A 13,676-nucleotide genomic window follows, 5' to 3' on the forward strand; every position below is an offset into this window, starting at 1 on the left:
AAAAAAAAAAAAATGTAGCTAGTTTTAATTCACCTTAGTTCCAGTTAATTAGGTTCATCTAATCCAGGTGGTGTTAGTAAATCATGAATTACATAAACTACAATAGACATATTGTTGCTATTTCTCGTTGGCCAGTGTCCTGATGTGTGCTTTTTTGGTGTACCACATCCAGGACATCTATGATAATTTAATGAGTGTGTGAATGCAAGCTGAAGTAAAGAAAGTGAGTACTAATGGAGTGCTCTAATAAAACACAACTTCCTGAAGGGGACATCTGTTGTTTTTGTCTGACAAGTATCCCTTCCCCCTTCTACTGGTAATAGCATTCACTGTTCTTTGTGCAACTATGTCGTGCTTATTCCATGTGGTCTTGTGGGGTTGTCAGTCAAGGTCCTCGTCCCCTTTTCTCAAACCAAACTCTAGAAGAAATTTGAATTTTTATAGGAGGGACAAGGGACTATAAGCAAATGGAAGTGAGTCAGTATAATGGCAGTGCCCTGGAAAAGACTGCCCAGTAGTTCCTACTCCTTAGATTCCCTAATGTTGTCTTGATGGACTGTCCATTCCAGAGACCTGAGTCATGAAATCTTCCTCAGTACCATAAGCTATTCTACAGTTTGTTTTCATTTTCTATTCTTTTTAAAATTTAGCGAAAGCTGATTTGTCATGAAGGGGATTAGTGTGTGCACTTTCCTTTCTCATTTCAACTTCCACCCATTGTGTTAGGGTCCAAGGATGGAGAGACTCAAAATGACCATGACTGTGGAAGTCTGTAATAAGAATGGGTAACATCACTAATGTCTGTCAAAATGCTGGTTTCAGTCTATTTGATTTCAGAGAAAGGAAAGGTAAACAAAGAGGCCAAGGGAACAATCCTGTATGAACAGGGAAAGTAAAACAGATAGCTACAGCCATTACCATTGAATTTTGGTACCCTGTGTCTCCTGACAAACATCTGCTATTTCCGGTTCCATTCACCAACGAAAAACTCATTCTTCCCCAGAAGTCATGTGTCAGGCTTCTGAGCCGAAAACAAACAGGAGGTATTGCTGTTGTGCAGTTACTTTCTGGATTAGGTAACCAAGAGGACAAAAGCTATCTGCATTACAGTTCTGTGCCCACTCTCCTCCTCCCATCGACTGATCAAATTGTTCTTCAGTGACAAAGCTTGATGGGCTCTCAACTTCAGGCCGTCGATTCTGGGCTTTATATCACAGGCACAGTTGTTGTTGTTGTTAGGTGCTGTCGACTCGATTCCAACTCATAGCGAAGCTGCCTATGACAGAACAAAACACTTCCCGCTCCTGCGCCATCCTTACAGTTGTTGTTATGCTTGAGCCCACTGCTGCAGCCACTGTGTCAGTCTATCTCGTTGAGGGTCTTTCTCTTTTTCGCTGACCTTCTACTTTACCAAGCATGATGTCCTTCTCCAGAGACTGGTCCCTCCTGATAACATGTCCAAAATACGTGAGACGAAGTATTGCCGTCCTTGCTTCTAAAGAGCTTTCTGGCTGTACTTCTTCCAAGACAGATTTGTTCATTCTTCTGGCAGTCCTTGGTGTATTCAACATTCTTCGCCAACACCATAATTCAAAGGCATCAATTCTTCTTCAGTCTTTCTTGTTCATTGTCCAGCTTTTGCATGCATATAAGGCGACTGAAAATACCATCCCATGGGTCAGCCGCACCTTAGTCCTCAAAGTGACATCTTTGCTTTTTAACACTTTAAAGAGGTCTTTTGCAGCAGATTTGCCCAAGGCAATATGTCGTTTGATTTCCTTACTGCTGCTTCCATGGGCATTGATTGTGGATCCAAGTAAAATGAAATCCTTCACAACTTCAATCTTTTCTCTGTTTATGATGATGTTGCTTATTGGTCCAGTTGTGAGGACTTTTGTTTTATTTATGTTGAGGTGTAATCCATACTGAAGGCTATGGTCTTTGATCTTCATCAGTAAGTGCTTCAAGTCCTCTTTGCTTTCAGCAAGCAAGACTGTGTCTTGTGTGTATCACAGGTTGTTAATGAGTCTTCTTCCAATCCTGATGCTGTGTTCTTCTTCATATAGTCCAGCTTCTCGGATTATTTGCTCAGCATACAGATTGAATAAGTATGGTGAGAGGATACAATCCTGTTGTATACCTTTCCTGACTTTAAACCACGCAATATCCCCTTGTTCTCTTCCAACAAGTGCCTCTTGGTCTAAGTACAGGTTCCTCATGAGCACAATTAAGTGCTGGAATTCCCATTTTTTGCAATGTTAATCAATAATTTGTTATGATCCACACAGTTGAATGCCTTTGCATAGTCAATAAAACACAGGTGAACATTTTTCTGGTATTCTCTGCTTTCAGCCAAGATCCATCTGACATCAGCAATGATATCCCTGGTTCCATGTCCTCTTCTAAATCCAGCTTGACTTTCTGGCAGTTCCCTGTTGATATACTGTTACAATCACTTTTGAATGATCTTCAACAAAATTTTACTTGTGTGTGATAACCCAAACTTCCTGGGATTTAGTTATATAATTTTTAAAAAATAGTGGATTATAAATTTTCTTATTATAAAATCCCAGGTCCTTTAATGGCTCCAAATCACAGGCACTAGGTTGCCATTAAAGGACATGGGATTTTATAATCCACTATTTAAAAAAAAAAAGTATAACTAAATCCCAGGAAGTTTAAGTTAATCAACAACATCAAATGCAATACAAGGAATCTTGAGAAGAATCCACTGGATTTGATAAGAGAAAAAGCTTTAGGAGAAGGATTGGGACAGAATCACATTTATATGAGGGACAGAGGTGAATGGGTGGATAGGAAGCAGAGGTTTCCCAGAGAATAGAAGAGTGATGGAAAAGTAGTTGGAAGGATCAAGCAAAAAATTTTTGTTTTTAAGCTAGGGAAGATCTATACATGTGTTATGGATTAAATTGGTCCCCCCAAAATGTGTGTCAATTTGGCTAGGCTATGATTCCCAGTGTTGTGTGGTTGTCCTCCAATTTGCGATCTGATGTGTTGTAAATCCTAACCTCTATGATGTTAATGAAGCAGGATTAGAGGCAGTTATGTTAATGAGGCAGGACACATTGTACAGGATTAGGTTGTATCTTGAGTCAATCTCTTTTGAGATATAAAAGATAGAAGCAAGCAGAGAGGAGAGAGATCCCATACCACGAAGAAAGAAGAGCCAGGAGAAGAGCACATCCTTTGGACCTAGGGTTCCTATGCTGAAAAACTCCTAGACCCAAGGAAATATTGATGACAAGAACCTTCCCTCACAGCCAACACAGAGAGAAATCCTTCCCCTGGAGCTGGCGCCCTGAATTTAGACTTTTAGCCTCCTAAATTGTGAGACAGTAAATTTGTTTGTTAAAGCCATCCTCTTGTGATATTTCTGTTATTGCAGCACTAGATAACTAAGACAACATGTTTGAAGACAGAAGAGATTGTTGCTGAAGAGGAAAAGGACTGACAGGGCTGGCTTCATGGGCATGTGACACAGGGGCCTGTGTTTGGAAAGTCCCACACTTGATTTAATACGACTCTGCTGTCACTGTATTGAGATTCTTAATAACGTTTTAACCAGGGGCCCTCCATTTTCATTTTGCACAAAGCCCTGAAAATTATGTTGTGGGTCACTGTAAAAAATGGCATGGTAGGGGCCTCTGATATTCTCTAACTTCAGAAAGGGGAAGGAGAATCAAGATCAACAGCCCAAGGCTGATTCCTATGAGGCAGAGGTCAAACATACCTCCACTCTCCTTTTTACCAATTCTGAAACCAGCCATCCCTCCCACAGCATCCTCTACTTCTCTGGGTTCAATAATTCATTGCAATTGCCACATGGAACTCAGAGACCATACTCATGATTATGGGGTTTATTAGGGAAGTAACAGTTATAATTCAGGATCAGAAATGACTCAGAATACAGCTATTCCATCAGGACAGCTTCTTCTCAGCCGTGCCTGTAGGCAGGCCTCTCCCTGGCCCTCGACCCCTCAGCCCCTCAGCCTGGCCTCTGCCCTGCTTGGGCAAGTGTTACAAAAATCTTTAGCTCCACTGATAGATAAGTGCCTGGAGGCACCCCACTTCACCAGGAAGCCTCCTGCCTGAAGGCGCTCAGCTCTCTTGCTATGCAGGTTGGCAAACCTAGCTCTGCCAACAAGTGCCCAGGGGCACCCTACTCTGCCAGGAAGCCTCCTACCTGAAGGTGCTCAACTCTCTTACTCCATGGGCCGGCACACCTGCTGTAATCGCCTTGTTCCATGGGCTAGGAAGCCCACCGCACCATCTCACACCAGTCTCCTGGTTCTGCTGCCACTGCTTCTCTGCTGCCACTTCTCACAGTCTTGCGTCGTCTCTGGTGTTACAACTCTGTCTCCTGGGTCTAGGAGGTTCTCAGCACAGGGACCCTGGGTCCAAAGAATGCACTTCACTCCCATTTCTTTTTCTTTGTGGTAGTCAGGTTCCCACTCTTCTCTGGGATTGAATCTCTTTTAAGCCTAGCAGATGGCAAAACTAACCAATCCCCTCATTATGGTTCCATATACTTTATTTACCTGTTTCCACCCCCATAAGGGTACCACGCACCTTATTTGCATTATTAGCAAGCTAAGCTGTCCAATCCTGTTGGTGGGCCACAAGTACCTTATTTGCATAAACCAAAATCAAACCCATTGTTGTCAAGTCAATTCCAACTCATAGCGACACTATAAGGATGGAGTGTAACTGCCACATAGGGTTTCCAAGACTGTAATCTTTACAGAAGCAGACTGCCACATCTTTCTCCCACAGAGCAGCTGATGGGTTTGAATTGCCAACCTTTCGGTTAGCAGACGAGTGCTTACCCCCTTTGCCACCAGGGCCCCTTTATTTGCATAGTCCCATCCAATCATTTGGTGGGAGTTATAAGACCATGGCTAGAAAGGCCATGTAAAAGCGATCCATCGCACGACAGTCCCGAGGACTGATATATGTGAAAATGCTTTCAAAGGTATTAAGCACTATATGGTAGGCTGATTAATGGCCCTCCAAAAACGTCCACCTCCTAATGCCTGGAATCTGTGACTATGTTACCTTATATGGCAAAAAGGACTTCGCAGATGTGGTTAAATTAAGGATCTTGAGATGGGCGGGTTATCCTATATTATCTAGGAGGGTCCTTATAAGAGACAAGCAGTAAAGTTAGGGTCAGAAAGTGAAGGCAGTGTGGCAATGGAAGCAGAGGGAGTAAAGGAGATGCCACAATTTGATGCAGGGCCATGAATTAAGGAATGCAGGTAGCCCCTAGAAACTGGAAAAGGCAAGGAAACGGTCTCCAGAAGAAACACAGCTCTGTTGACCCATTTTGGACTTGTGACCTCTAGAACTGTAAGACAATAAATTTGTTTTAAGTCACTAAATTTTTGATATATTACAGGCGCAATAGGAAATTAATACACACTACTTAAATATAAGATAATGTATTGCTAATTTTGTAGAAATCAAAGGTATTATTAATAAAACTAATAGCTATCATTTTTTGAGCACTCCCTAATGCTGGGCACTATACTAAGCCCTTTATGTATATTACTTTATGTAATTCTAGGACAGTATTTGAGGCATTATTATTGTATTCAATTTATTGATCATCAAACTGAGGCTCAGAGAGGTTAAGTAACATGTCTAAGGTCAATTAACTAACTAGTATGTGTTGGAGTTGGGATCTGAACCTAGTGTGTGTCATTCCAAATTTTTCTGTGCGTTTATCCATTCCATATTTTGTAATAAAATTTTGGATATGTCTTAATTCTTTAATGTGCATTATAATTGCATGTGTCAACACAGGAGTGGGGGGTAGGGTGGGGCAGGGATGAAATTCATGTCTGGGATCTAGAAAATAAAAGAGGAGCTGGAATCTCCTCTAGAAGTCACAGGTGGCACCTACAGTAGACAAGAGGCTACAGAAAGTAAATGAGAGAAAGAAAGCGCTTCAGATTGAAAGTGAAGACTCCATAATATTGGTACCTAACTTGTGTTACTGGACAAATCCTAGAGGCTCGGCTGTGCGGTAGCAGGAGATGACATACTTGGCCACCACTGTAGGGACCCACGCAGGGAGGCCGCCCGCTTAGTGTCCTCCGGTCGCCGCCGGAGAACGGAGGCGCGGCAGCCGCGGAGCCGGCCCGGAGGGGAGGATCTCGGCTCTGCTCGCTGGTACCTCCTCTTGTTTTGGAGGCCCGCGTGGTCCCGACTCATTGGCCGCGGTGGAGCTCGAGGGGCCCAGGCGGAGGCGGGGCGGCCACCGCAGTTGTAGTTCCCGGGTTTGCTCGCCCGCCGGCTCCGCCTTCCGGCCGAGGCGCACCCCCGCGCACCGCCAGGACCACAACCCCCACAAGGCCCCGCGCCCCGGCAGGGGTGTGGCCATGAGCAGAGGACGCTGGGGGCGGGGCCGCCGGGCATGAAGTGGGGGCGCTGAGGTCTCCGAGCCTCACTTAAGCTTCCAGGCGCCGGGGAGATCGTCTCCCGCCGCCGGACGGGCGTCCAGACCTCTGACCCTGGAGTCACTCACTGTCCAGGAACCGTCCCCTTCGGTCGTCACTCGGGCTGCCCGCCGTTCCCCCGCCCCGAGGGGCCCGGCCGGCCGCGGCGGGGGGAGAGGTCAGCATGAGCCGGGTGGTCCGCTCGGCCGGATCAGGGCAGGGGGCAGTGGTGTCCGCAGTGCAGCTGCTGGTCGCCCTGAGCTTCTTCCCGGGCGTCGTCGAGGCCCAGGTAAGCACAAGTGATGGCGGTGGGTAGGGATGGGGAGATCCCCGGCCGAACGCCCGCGCAGCTGCGAACGGGCCACTGTTGTGTCGCGCCGAGTGCCGGGGCCGGACCCTGAGGTAATTTGTAGTGAGCGGAAAAGACGAGGGGAAAAAGATGTGACAGCCGAGCCCAGGAAACGTCTGCGAACCGCTTGCGGTGAACAAGGATGGCAACACTCTGGGGTGATGGAAGTAAAAAGAGGAAGATGGTGACGGTCCCCTGAGGTGTTTTCATTTTTTTTTTTCCTAATTTTTTTTAAGCAGCTAGGAGTGTGGCGGGAGATGGGACGGAGTGGAAAGGTTGGCTGTCTTTTGCCAAGAGAGCACCAATAGAAATGGTGAGGCCCTAGCCTTCAGGAGTTAATGAGGCAGGGAGGAGAGATTGAGAGGAGGTGGTAAACCTCCGGGGCTCTGAGAAGCGGAGTGGACTGAGAGGGGAGAAGACTTAACTTTCAGGAACTTTTGGACTAAAGATTTCCTCGTCTTTACCACCTTGCCCAAACACCTTCCCTTGCTCAAGCCTGCTTTATTTCTACCCATCCTGTAACTATATCTGCTAAGTGGCATCACCAGGTGAGTGGAGACTGGGGCTCTGTTCTTGGCCTCGTGGCTCCTGTGACTCTTAGATGGAGGCTCTGGGTCTGTACTGAGGTGGTGGCTGGCGAGTGGATTCGGATATGGGTTTTGTCTTTGTGAACACTACACAAGTGTCCTCAATACCCTGGAAATCTGAGGGTTAGCTGACCAGAGCCTTTGCCTTTCAGACCCACTGCTTAAGAGAGATGTTTGTATTTTATTCATTGGGTTTTGCATAGATTGCCAGGTGCTGCTGTGTCTTGTCTGCACCTGCTGCAAAATGGCAAAACTACTAAGGAAAAAAAAAAAAAAAAGAATTATCTATGTGAGATCAAACTGAAAAAAAAAAAAAAAAAGGTGTCTTGGGGCCAGATAATGAGGCAGATGTCATTTGAAGCAAATAATGCTAATTGCTATGAAAAATTGAGAGTAACTATGAGTGTAACGATGTAAACATGTTTTTCTGACTTTATTCAGACACTTTTTTCATGGTTTTATGATGTTTTGCACTAAATCCCAAACTACCTGATTATACAATTTGTGTCCATGTTTAAATACTTTTTTAATGAATGATAAAAATAAAAGGAACAATTTGGAACAAACAGTGGTGACAGTTGTACAACGTAATGAATTTCATCAGTGTCCATTATACATGTAAAAATGTTGAATTGGCATATGTTTTGTTACATGCATTTATACAATAAAACAGTTAAAAAAAAAAAAAGGGGACAAACTTTGCTTTTGCTGTTGGGGAGCATGTTAAAAATGCAGCATTTCTAGGCCTACTTCCAGACATTCCGATTCCCTGGATCTGAACTATGATACAGGAGTCAACATTTTAAATAAGCCTTGAAAGTAACTATAATGTAGTTACCCTTTGGACTACCCTTCGGATCACATATGGAGAAACACAGAAATAGATAGTGGAACTCTGGGCATACCTACTAAACTAATGAAAAGTAAAGTTTTCAAATTTTCTAGTTAAAATTGGGTGGGTGTTTTTGAGTGAAAGTTACATTTAGGTATTGGTTTTTCTCTTTTTCATTTTTTTATACTTTGTATACTTTGTCACCAATCTAGAAATTTCATTTCAGGTTTTTTCACCTGCCACTAATTATGTGTACTTACGCTTTATAACTGCATGTGTACTTTTAATGTTGTTATGTGAAAATGAATATATATATATATATATATATATATATATATATATATAGTTCAGCAGTTAAAGATTTGTGTATATCTAAAGTAACGTGGTGCCAGACAGTCCTCAAAAGTGAACTCATTTGATTTTTATTTCCAGTGGTACTTTCTAATATAATGTTTGATCATATTTTTGATCATGTTACATTACATGTCTGTAAAATGCTTAAATATACCTTACCTCCTTTTTTTTTGATACATCTTATCAGAAGTTGGGCCATTGAGGTAAATAAAGTTTAAAGAGCTTAAATGACTAATATCAAGAGAGCAGGATTAAATTGGAGCCCTAGGATTAAACTAGAGGCTCCTTTCTAGTCTTACACAGTACAGTTCAGTATACTTGCATCTCTATAGTATGAGAAATAAAGCAGAGGGAGACCCAGGAAAATCGGAAAGTGGAATTAAGCCAATTCTTTCACTTCTCTTCCATATACTAAATTGGTAGAAAAACAATAAAATATAAAGAGTAGAATTAGATTTTTTGAAAAATTCCTCTATTAACAAGAAATCAAGGTGCTCTAGTGGTACAGTGGTTAAGAGCTTGGCTGCTAACCGAAAAGTCTGCAGCTGAAACCCAACAGAGGTTCTGCAGGAGAAAAGACTTGGTGATCTGCTCCCGTGAAGAGTACAACCTGGGAAACCTTATGGAGCAATTCTTCTGTGTCCTGTAGGGTCGCGATGAGTTGGAATTGACTCAACAGCACACAACAACAACAAGAAATCAGTTATTAAAGGCAATATATATTTTGACTATATCTTGTTGCATTAAAGGAGAAAAATTATTTTTTTAATATACTTTTGTCTATCTCATGACCCATTGTATATGTATTTATATATTTTATTGTGTTTTGGGTGAAAGTTTACACAGCAAATTAGGTTCCCGTTTAACAATTTCTATACAAATTGTTCGGTGACATTGGTTACATGTTTTCACAATGTGTCAACATTCTTATTATTTCCATTCTGGTGGTTTCATTTCCATTAATCTGGTTTCCCTGCCTCCTGTTACCTTCTCATCTTTGCTTTAGAGTAAATGTTGACCATTTGGTGTTGTATGGATGATTTTTTAAAGGAGCACAGTACTCATGGATGGTATTGTTTATTTTGTGAGTAAATCTGTTATTTACTTGAAATGTGACCTCCAGGAGTAGTTTCAGTTCAAAGTTTAAATGATATCTCAGGGTAATTGTCTCAGGGCTGATAGTCTCAACCTATACAGTAAGTCGGACTTTTTAAGAATTTTGAGTTTTGTTCTACATTTTTCTCCTGTTCTATCAGGATGTATCTGTTGTGACCCTGATCAGAATGATTGGTTGTAATAGCTGGGCACCACCAGCTACTTTTTCTGGTCTCAGGGTAGATGAGGCCATGGTTCATGTAGACTGTTAGTCCTGTAGAATAGTTTCATCTTTGAGTCTTTGTTTTACTTCTTTCCCTTTTGCTCCAGATGTGTAGAGACCAATAGTTGTATCTTAGATGGCCACTTGCAAGCTTTTAAGATCCCAGATGCTACTCACTAAACTAGGACGTAGAACATAGACTTTATGAACTATATTATGCCAATTGACCAAGTTTTCCTACGAGACTATGGTCTTAAGCTTCAAACCCAGTAACCAATCCCACGAGGTGTTTGGTTATGTCTAAGAGGTATCTGTAATTGTGCCCTTACGTGCTTTATTATATGTATATGAATATATATACAGCACACACAATCAAGCAACACCAATAAACATATATGCCCATAGATACACCTATACATGCACGCGTATATACACACACGTACCTACCTAATGACTCATTTTCTTATACAGGTTGCCCCGACTTACGATGGAGTTCCATTCTGATGACTCTGTTGTAAGTCGGTTCTGATGTAAGTCGGATACTTTTTTTAGTTTTCATGATTGCCTTTTTTTTATGAGTATCTTTATAAATCCGATCTTCGAACATCTGCGATGAACATTTGAGAATGATAACATCAGCAAATTATGCACTGCAATATTGTACGTAGTGTACATATTACTAACGATAAGATGTACAAACAAACAAAAAAAAACAGACAGTTGTAAGTGTGGTTCAGTGTAACTCAAATACCTTTTAAGTTGGGAACTTCTTGTAAATGAAATGCTTTGTAGTATGGCAGAGCACTAAGAACTGAAGGTATAGTGAGTACAAGCAATATAACAAGTTAATCTTTCTGTAAAGAACTAGTTTTAGTTGGATATATTTTTAAATCTTTTAAAATGCATTTCTGAGGTGGCATAAAATCATGGAAAACACAGACCTCCCAAACAAATAGAAAGCCAGAACTTTGGGATTCAAACAGAGCTATACTAGTCCGTTACTTTGAGGAATTCTCCCAAACCCTGGAGACCTTGAATTTCTGTTTAAGGAGTAGACAAAAAGAAAAGCCTGCCCATGGAGAGGAAACTAATAGGAGACCCCACCATAGAGCAGGGACTCCAAAGTGCTATACCTCCTCAGTGTAAAAGTAAATGAAAACTGAACCCAACCATGAAAGGTAAAGAAACTTGCTGGATGAAAAGGCGGGGGGGGGGGTACCTTGAAAATTTCTAGCCATGAGCTGCCCTTTATGCAGATTTACAGGCCAAATTCGTGCTACTTGTGATAAGAAAAAATTCCAGTGAAATATCTAACTTATAGCAGTCCCGGGTTGATAGGCCAGAGGCTAATGGTAAAAGCAAATATCAGTCCACTTTGGAGGAATTTATTTTAACTCAGGCATTAAAGAATTCTCAAAGATAAAGTACCAAGAAGAGTAAGCAGCTAACAGTCAAAAATCATAAACACATAAGGAAACAAGGCACCATAAAACACAGACAGCAGAACAGACTTGTAATGACCTTAGATTCTGAAATTATCAGATAATAATTTTAAAAAATTACTGTTCTTTAAAGTCTCTTGTACCCTTTTCAAATTTTGTTTAATTTGTTTAAATTTTAAAAAGAGAATCTTGAAAGTATGAGAAGAGAGCTAGAGACTTTGAAGATGACCAAACAGATTTAAAAATAATGCAATAGAAGTTTGAGTAATAAAAAAAACAAATCCAACAGAATGTAGAAATTATCGAACAGTATTTATATCACACACAAGGAAAATTTTACTGAAGATCATTCAAAAGCAGTTGCAGCAGTACATCGATAGGAAACTGCCAGAAATTCAAGCTGGATTCAGAAGAGGACATGGAACCAGCCATATCATTGCTGATATCAGATGGATCATGGCTGAAAGAGAATACCAGAAAGATGTTTACCTGTGTTTTATTAACTATGCAAAGGCATTCAACTGTGTGAATCATAACAAATTATGAATAACATTACAAAGAAAGGGAATTCCAGAACACTTAATTGTGCTCATGCAGAACCTGTACATAGACCAAGAGGCAGTCGTTCGAACAGAACAAGGGGATACTGTGTGGTTTAAAATCAGGAAAGATGTGCATCAGGGTTGTATCCTTTCACAATAATTATTCAATCTGTAGGAGCCCTGGTGGCACAGTGGTTAAAAGCTCAGTTGCTAACCAAAAGGTTAGTAGTTCAATCCACCGCCGCTCCTTGGAAACCCTACGGGGCAATTCTACTCTGTCCTATAGGGTTGCTATGAATTGGAATCGACTTGACAGCAGCAGGTTTGGGTTTTTTTTTTTTTTTGGTTATTCAGTCTGTATGCTGAGCAAATAATCTGAGAAGCTGGACTATATGAAGAACACGGCATCAGGATTGGAAGAAGACTCATTAACAACGTGCAATATGCAGATGACACGACCGTGCTCGCTGAAAGTGAAGAGGATTTGAAGGACTTACTGATGAAGATCCAAGACTACAGCCTTCAGTGTGAATTGCACCTCAACATAAAGAAAAGAAAAATCCTCACAACTGGACCAATAAGCAACATCATGATAAACGGAGAGAAGATTGAAGTTGTCAAGGATTTCATTATTTTACTTGGATCCACAATCAACGCCCATGGAAGCAGCAGTCAAGAAATAAAACAATGTATTGCACGGGGCAAATCTGCTACAAAAGATCTCTTCAAAGTGTTAAAAAGCAAAAATGTCATTTTGAGGACTAAAGTGTGCCTGACCCAGGCCATGGTGTTTTTAGTTGCCTCATATGCATGTAAAAGCCGGACAGTGAATAAAGACCGAAGAATTGATGCCTTTGAATTATGGTGTTGGTGAAGAATATTGAATATATTATGGGCTGCCAGAAGAACAAACAAATCTGTCTTGGAAGAAGTACAGCCAGAATCTCCTTAGAAGCAAGGATGGGGAGACTTCATCTCACATACTTTGGACATGTTATCAGGAGGGATCAGTCCTTGGAGAAGGTCATCATGCTTGGTAAAGAAGAGGGTCAGTGAAAAAGAGGAAGACCCTCAACAAGATGGATTGACGCAGTGGCTGCAACAGTGGACTCAAGCATAACAATGACTGTGAGGATGGCGCAGGACTGGACAGTGTTTTGTTCTGTTGTACATAGGGTTGCTACGAGTTGGAAGCAACTCGACGGTGTCTAACAACAACAGAATACTGGGTCGAAGAAATGGTTGTTGAATAAAACAATAATTTCATGTATTTTTCTTTCTACTTAATTGTCCAACCCCTTCTTTTCTATCCTCACTTTCAGCTTCATACTTCACTAACAAACTTGAAGCAATTGGAAGAGAACTTCCACAGAGGATTCCATATCTATTCACCTACTAGTTTCTGTACCTACATATTCTGACTTCCTATCTATTATTGTAAATGAACTTCTTTGCTCTTATTAAAGGCCAATCCCTCCACTTGTATACTAGCAGATCTCATTCCTTCTTTCCCACTCAAGGACATGGCTTTAGCTGTCTTTTCTTTCTCTCCTGAATCATCAGGTTTTCCTTCTTTGATCGATTGTTACTGTCATAACACATGGTGTTCCACTATATTACAGTTCTTTCTTAACCCACATATCTCTCTCTAGCTTCTGCCCCATTTTTCTTTTCCCTCTATGGAAAAATTCTGCAAAAGAGTAATCTTTGTTTTATCTTTCCTATTGTGTTTCTCCTTTTCTCTCTTCAGCCCATTCCAATCAGACAGTTCTTGTAAAGGTCACTAATGTC

The 13,676-nt window shown here is 41.5% G+C and overlaps 1 protein-coding gene across 4 annotated transcripts in view; it reads left to right on the plus strand.

Annotated features, from left to right (window-relative positions):
* Positions 1 to 6,393: 6,393 nt before the first annotated feature.
* The window catches only part of ERO1B (endoplasmic reticulum oxidoreductase 1 beta), a 73,113-nt gene continuing 65,830 nt past the window's right edge, over positions 6,394 to 13,676 (plus strand). For 3 of the 4 annotated variants that reach the window (XM_023727991.1, XM_023727992.1, XM_023727993.1), the window contains exon 1: positions 6,423 to 6,750. In XM_023727991.1, the coding sequence (XP_023583759.1) occupies positions 6,646 to 6,750 (105 nt within the window). In that variant the 5' untranslated portion in view covers positions 6,423 to 6,645. Of the gene's footprint in view, positions 6,751 to 13,676 lie in introns of all 4 variants that reach the window. The other variant, XM_004372795.3, reaches the window with a different exon arrangement.

The sequence above is a fragment of the Trichechus manatus genome, unplaced genomic scaffold (genome assembly GCF_000243295.1).
Source record: "Trichechus manatus latirostris isolate Lorelei unplaced genomic scaffold, TriManLat1.0 scaffold00021, whole genome shotgun sequence".
NCBI classification, from domain to species: Eukaryota; Metazoa; Chordata; class Mammalia; order Sirenia; family Trichechidae; genus Trichechus; species Trichechus manatus.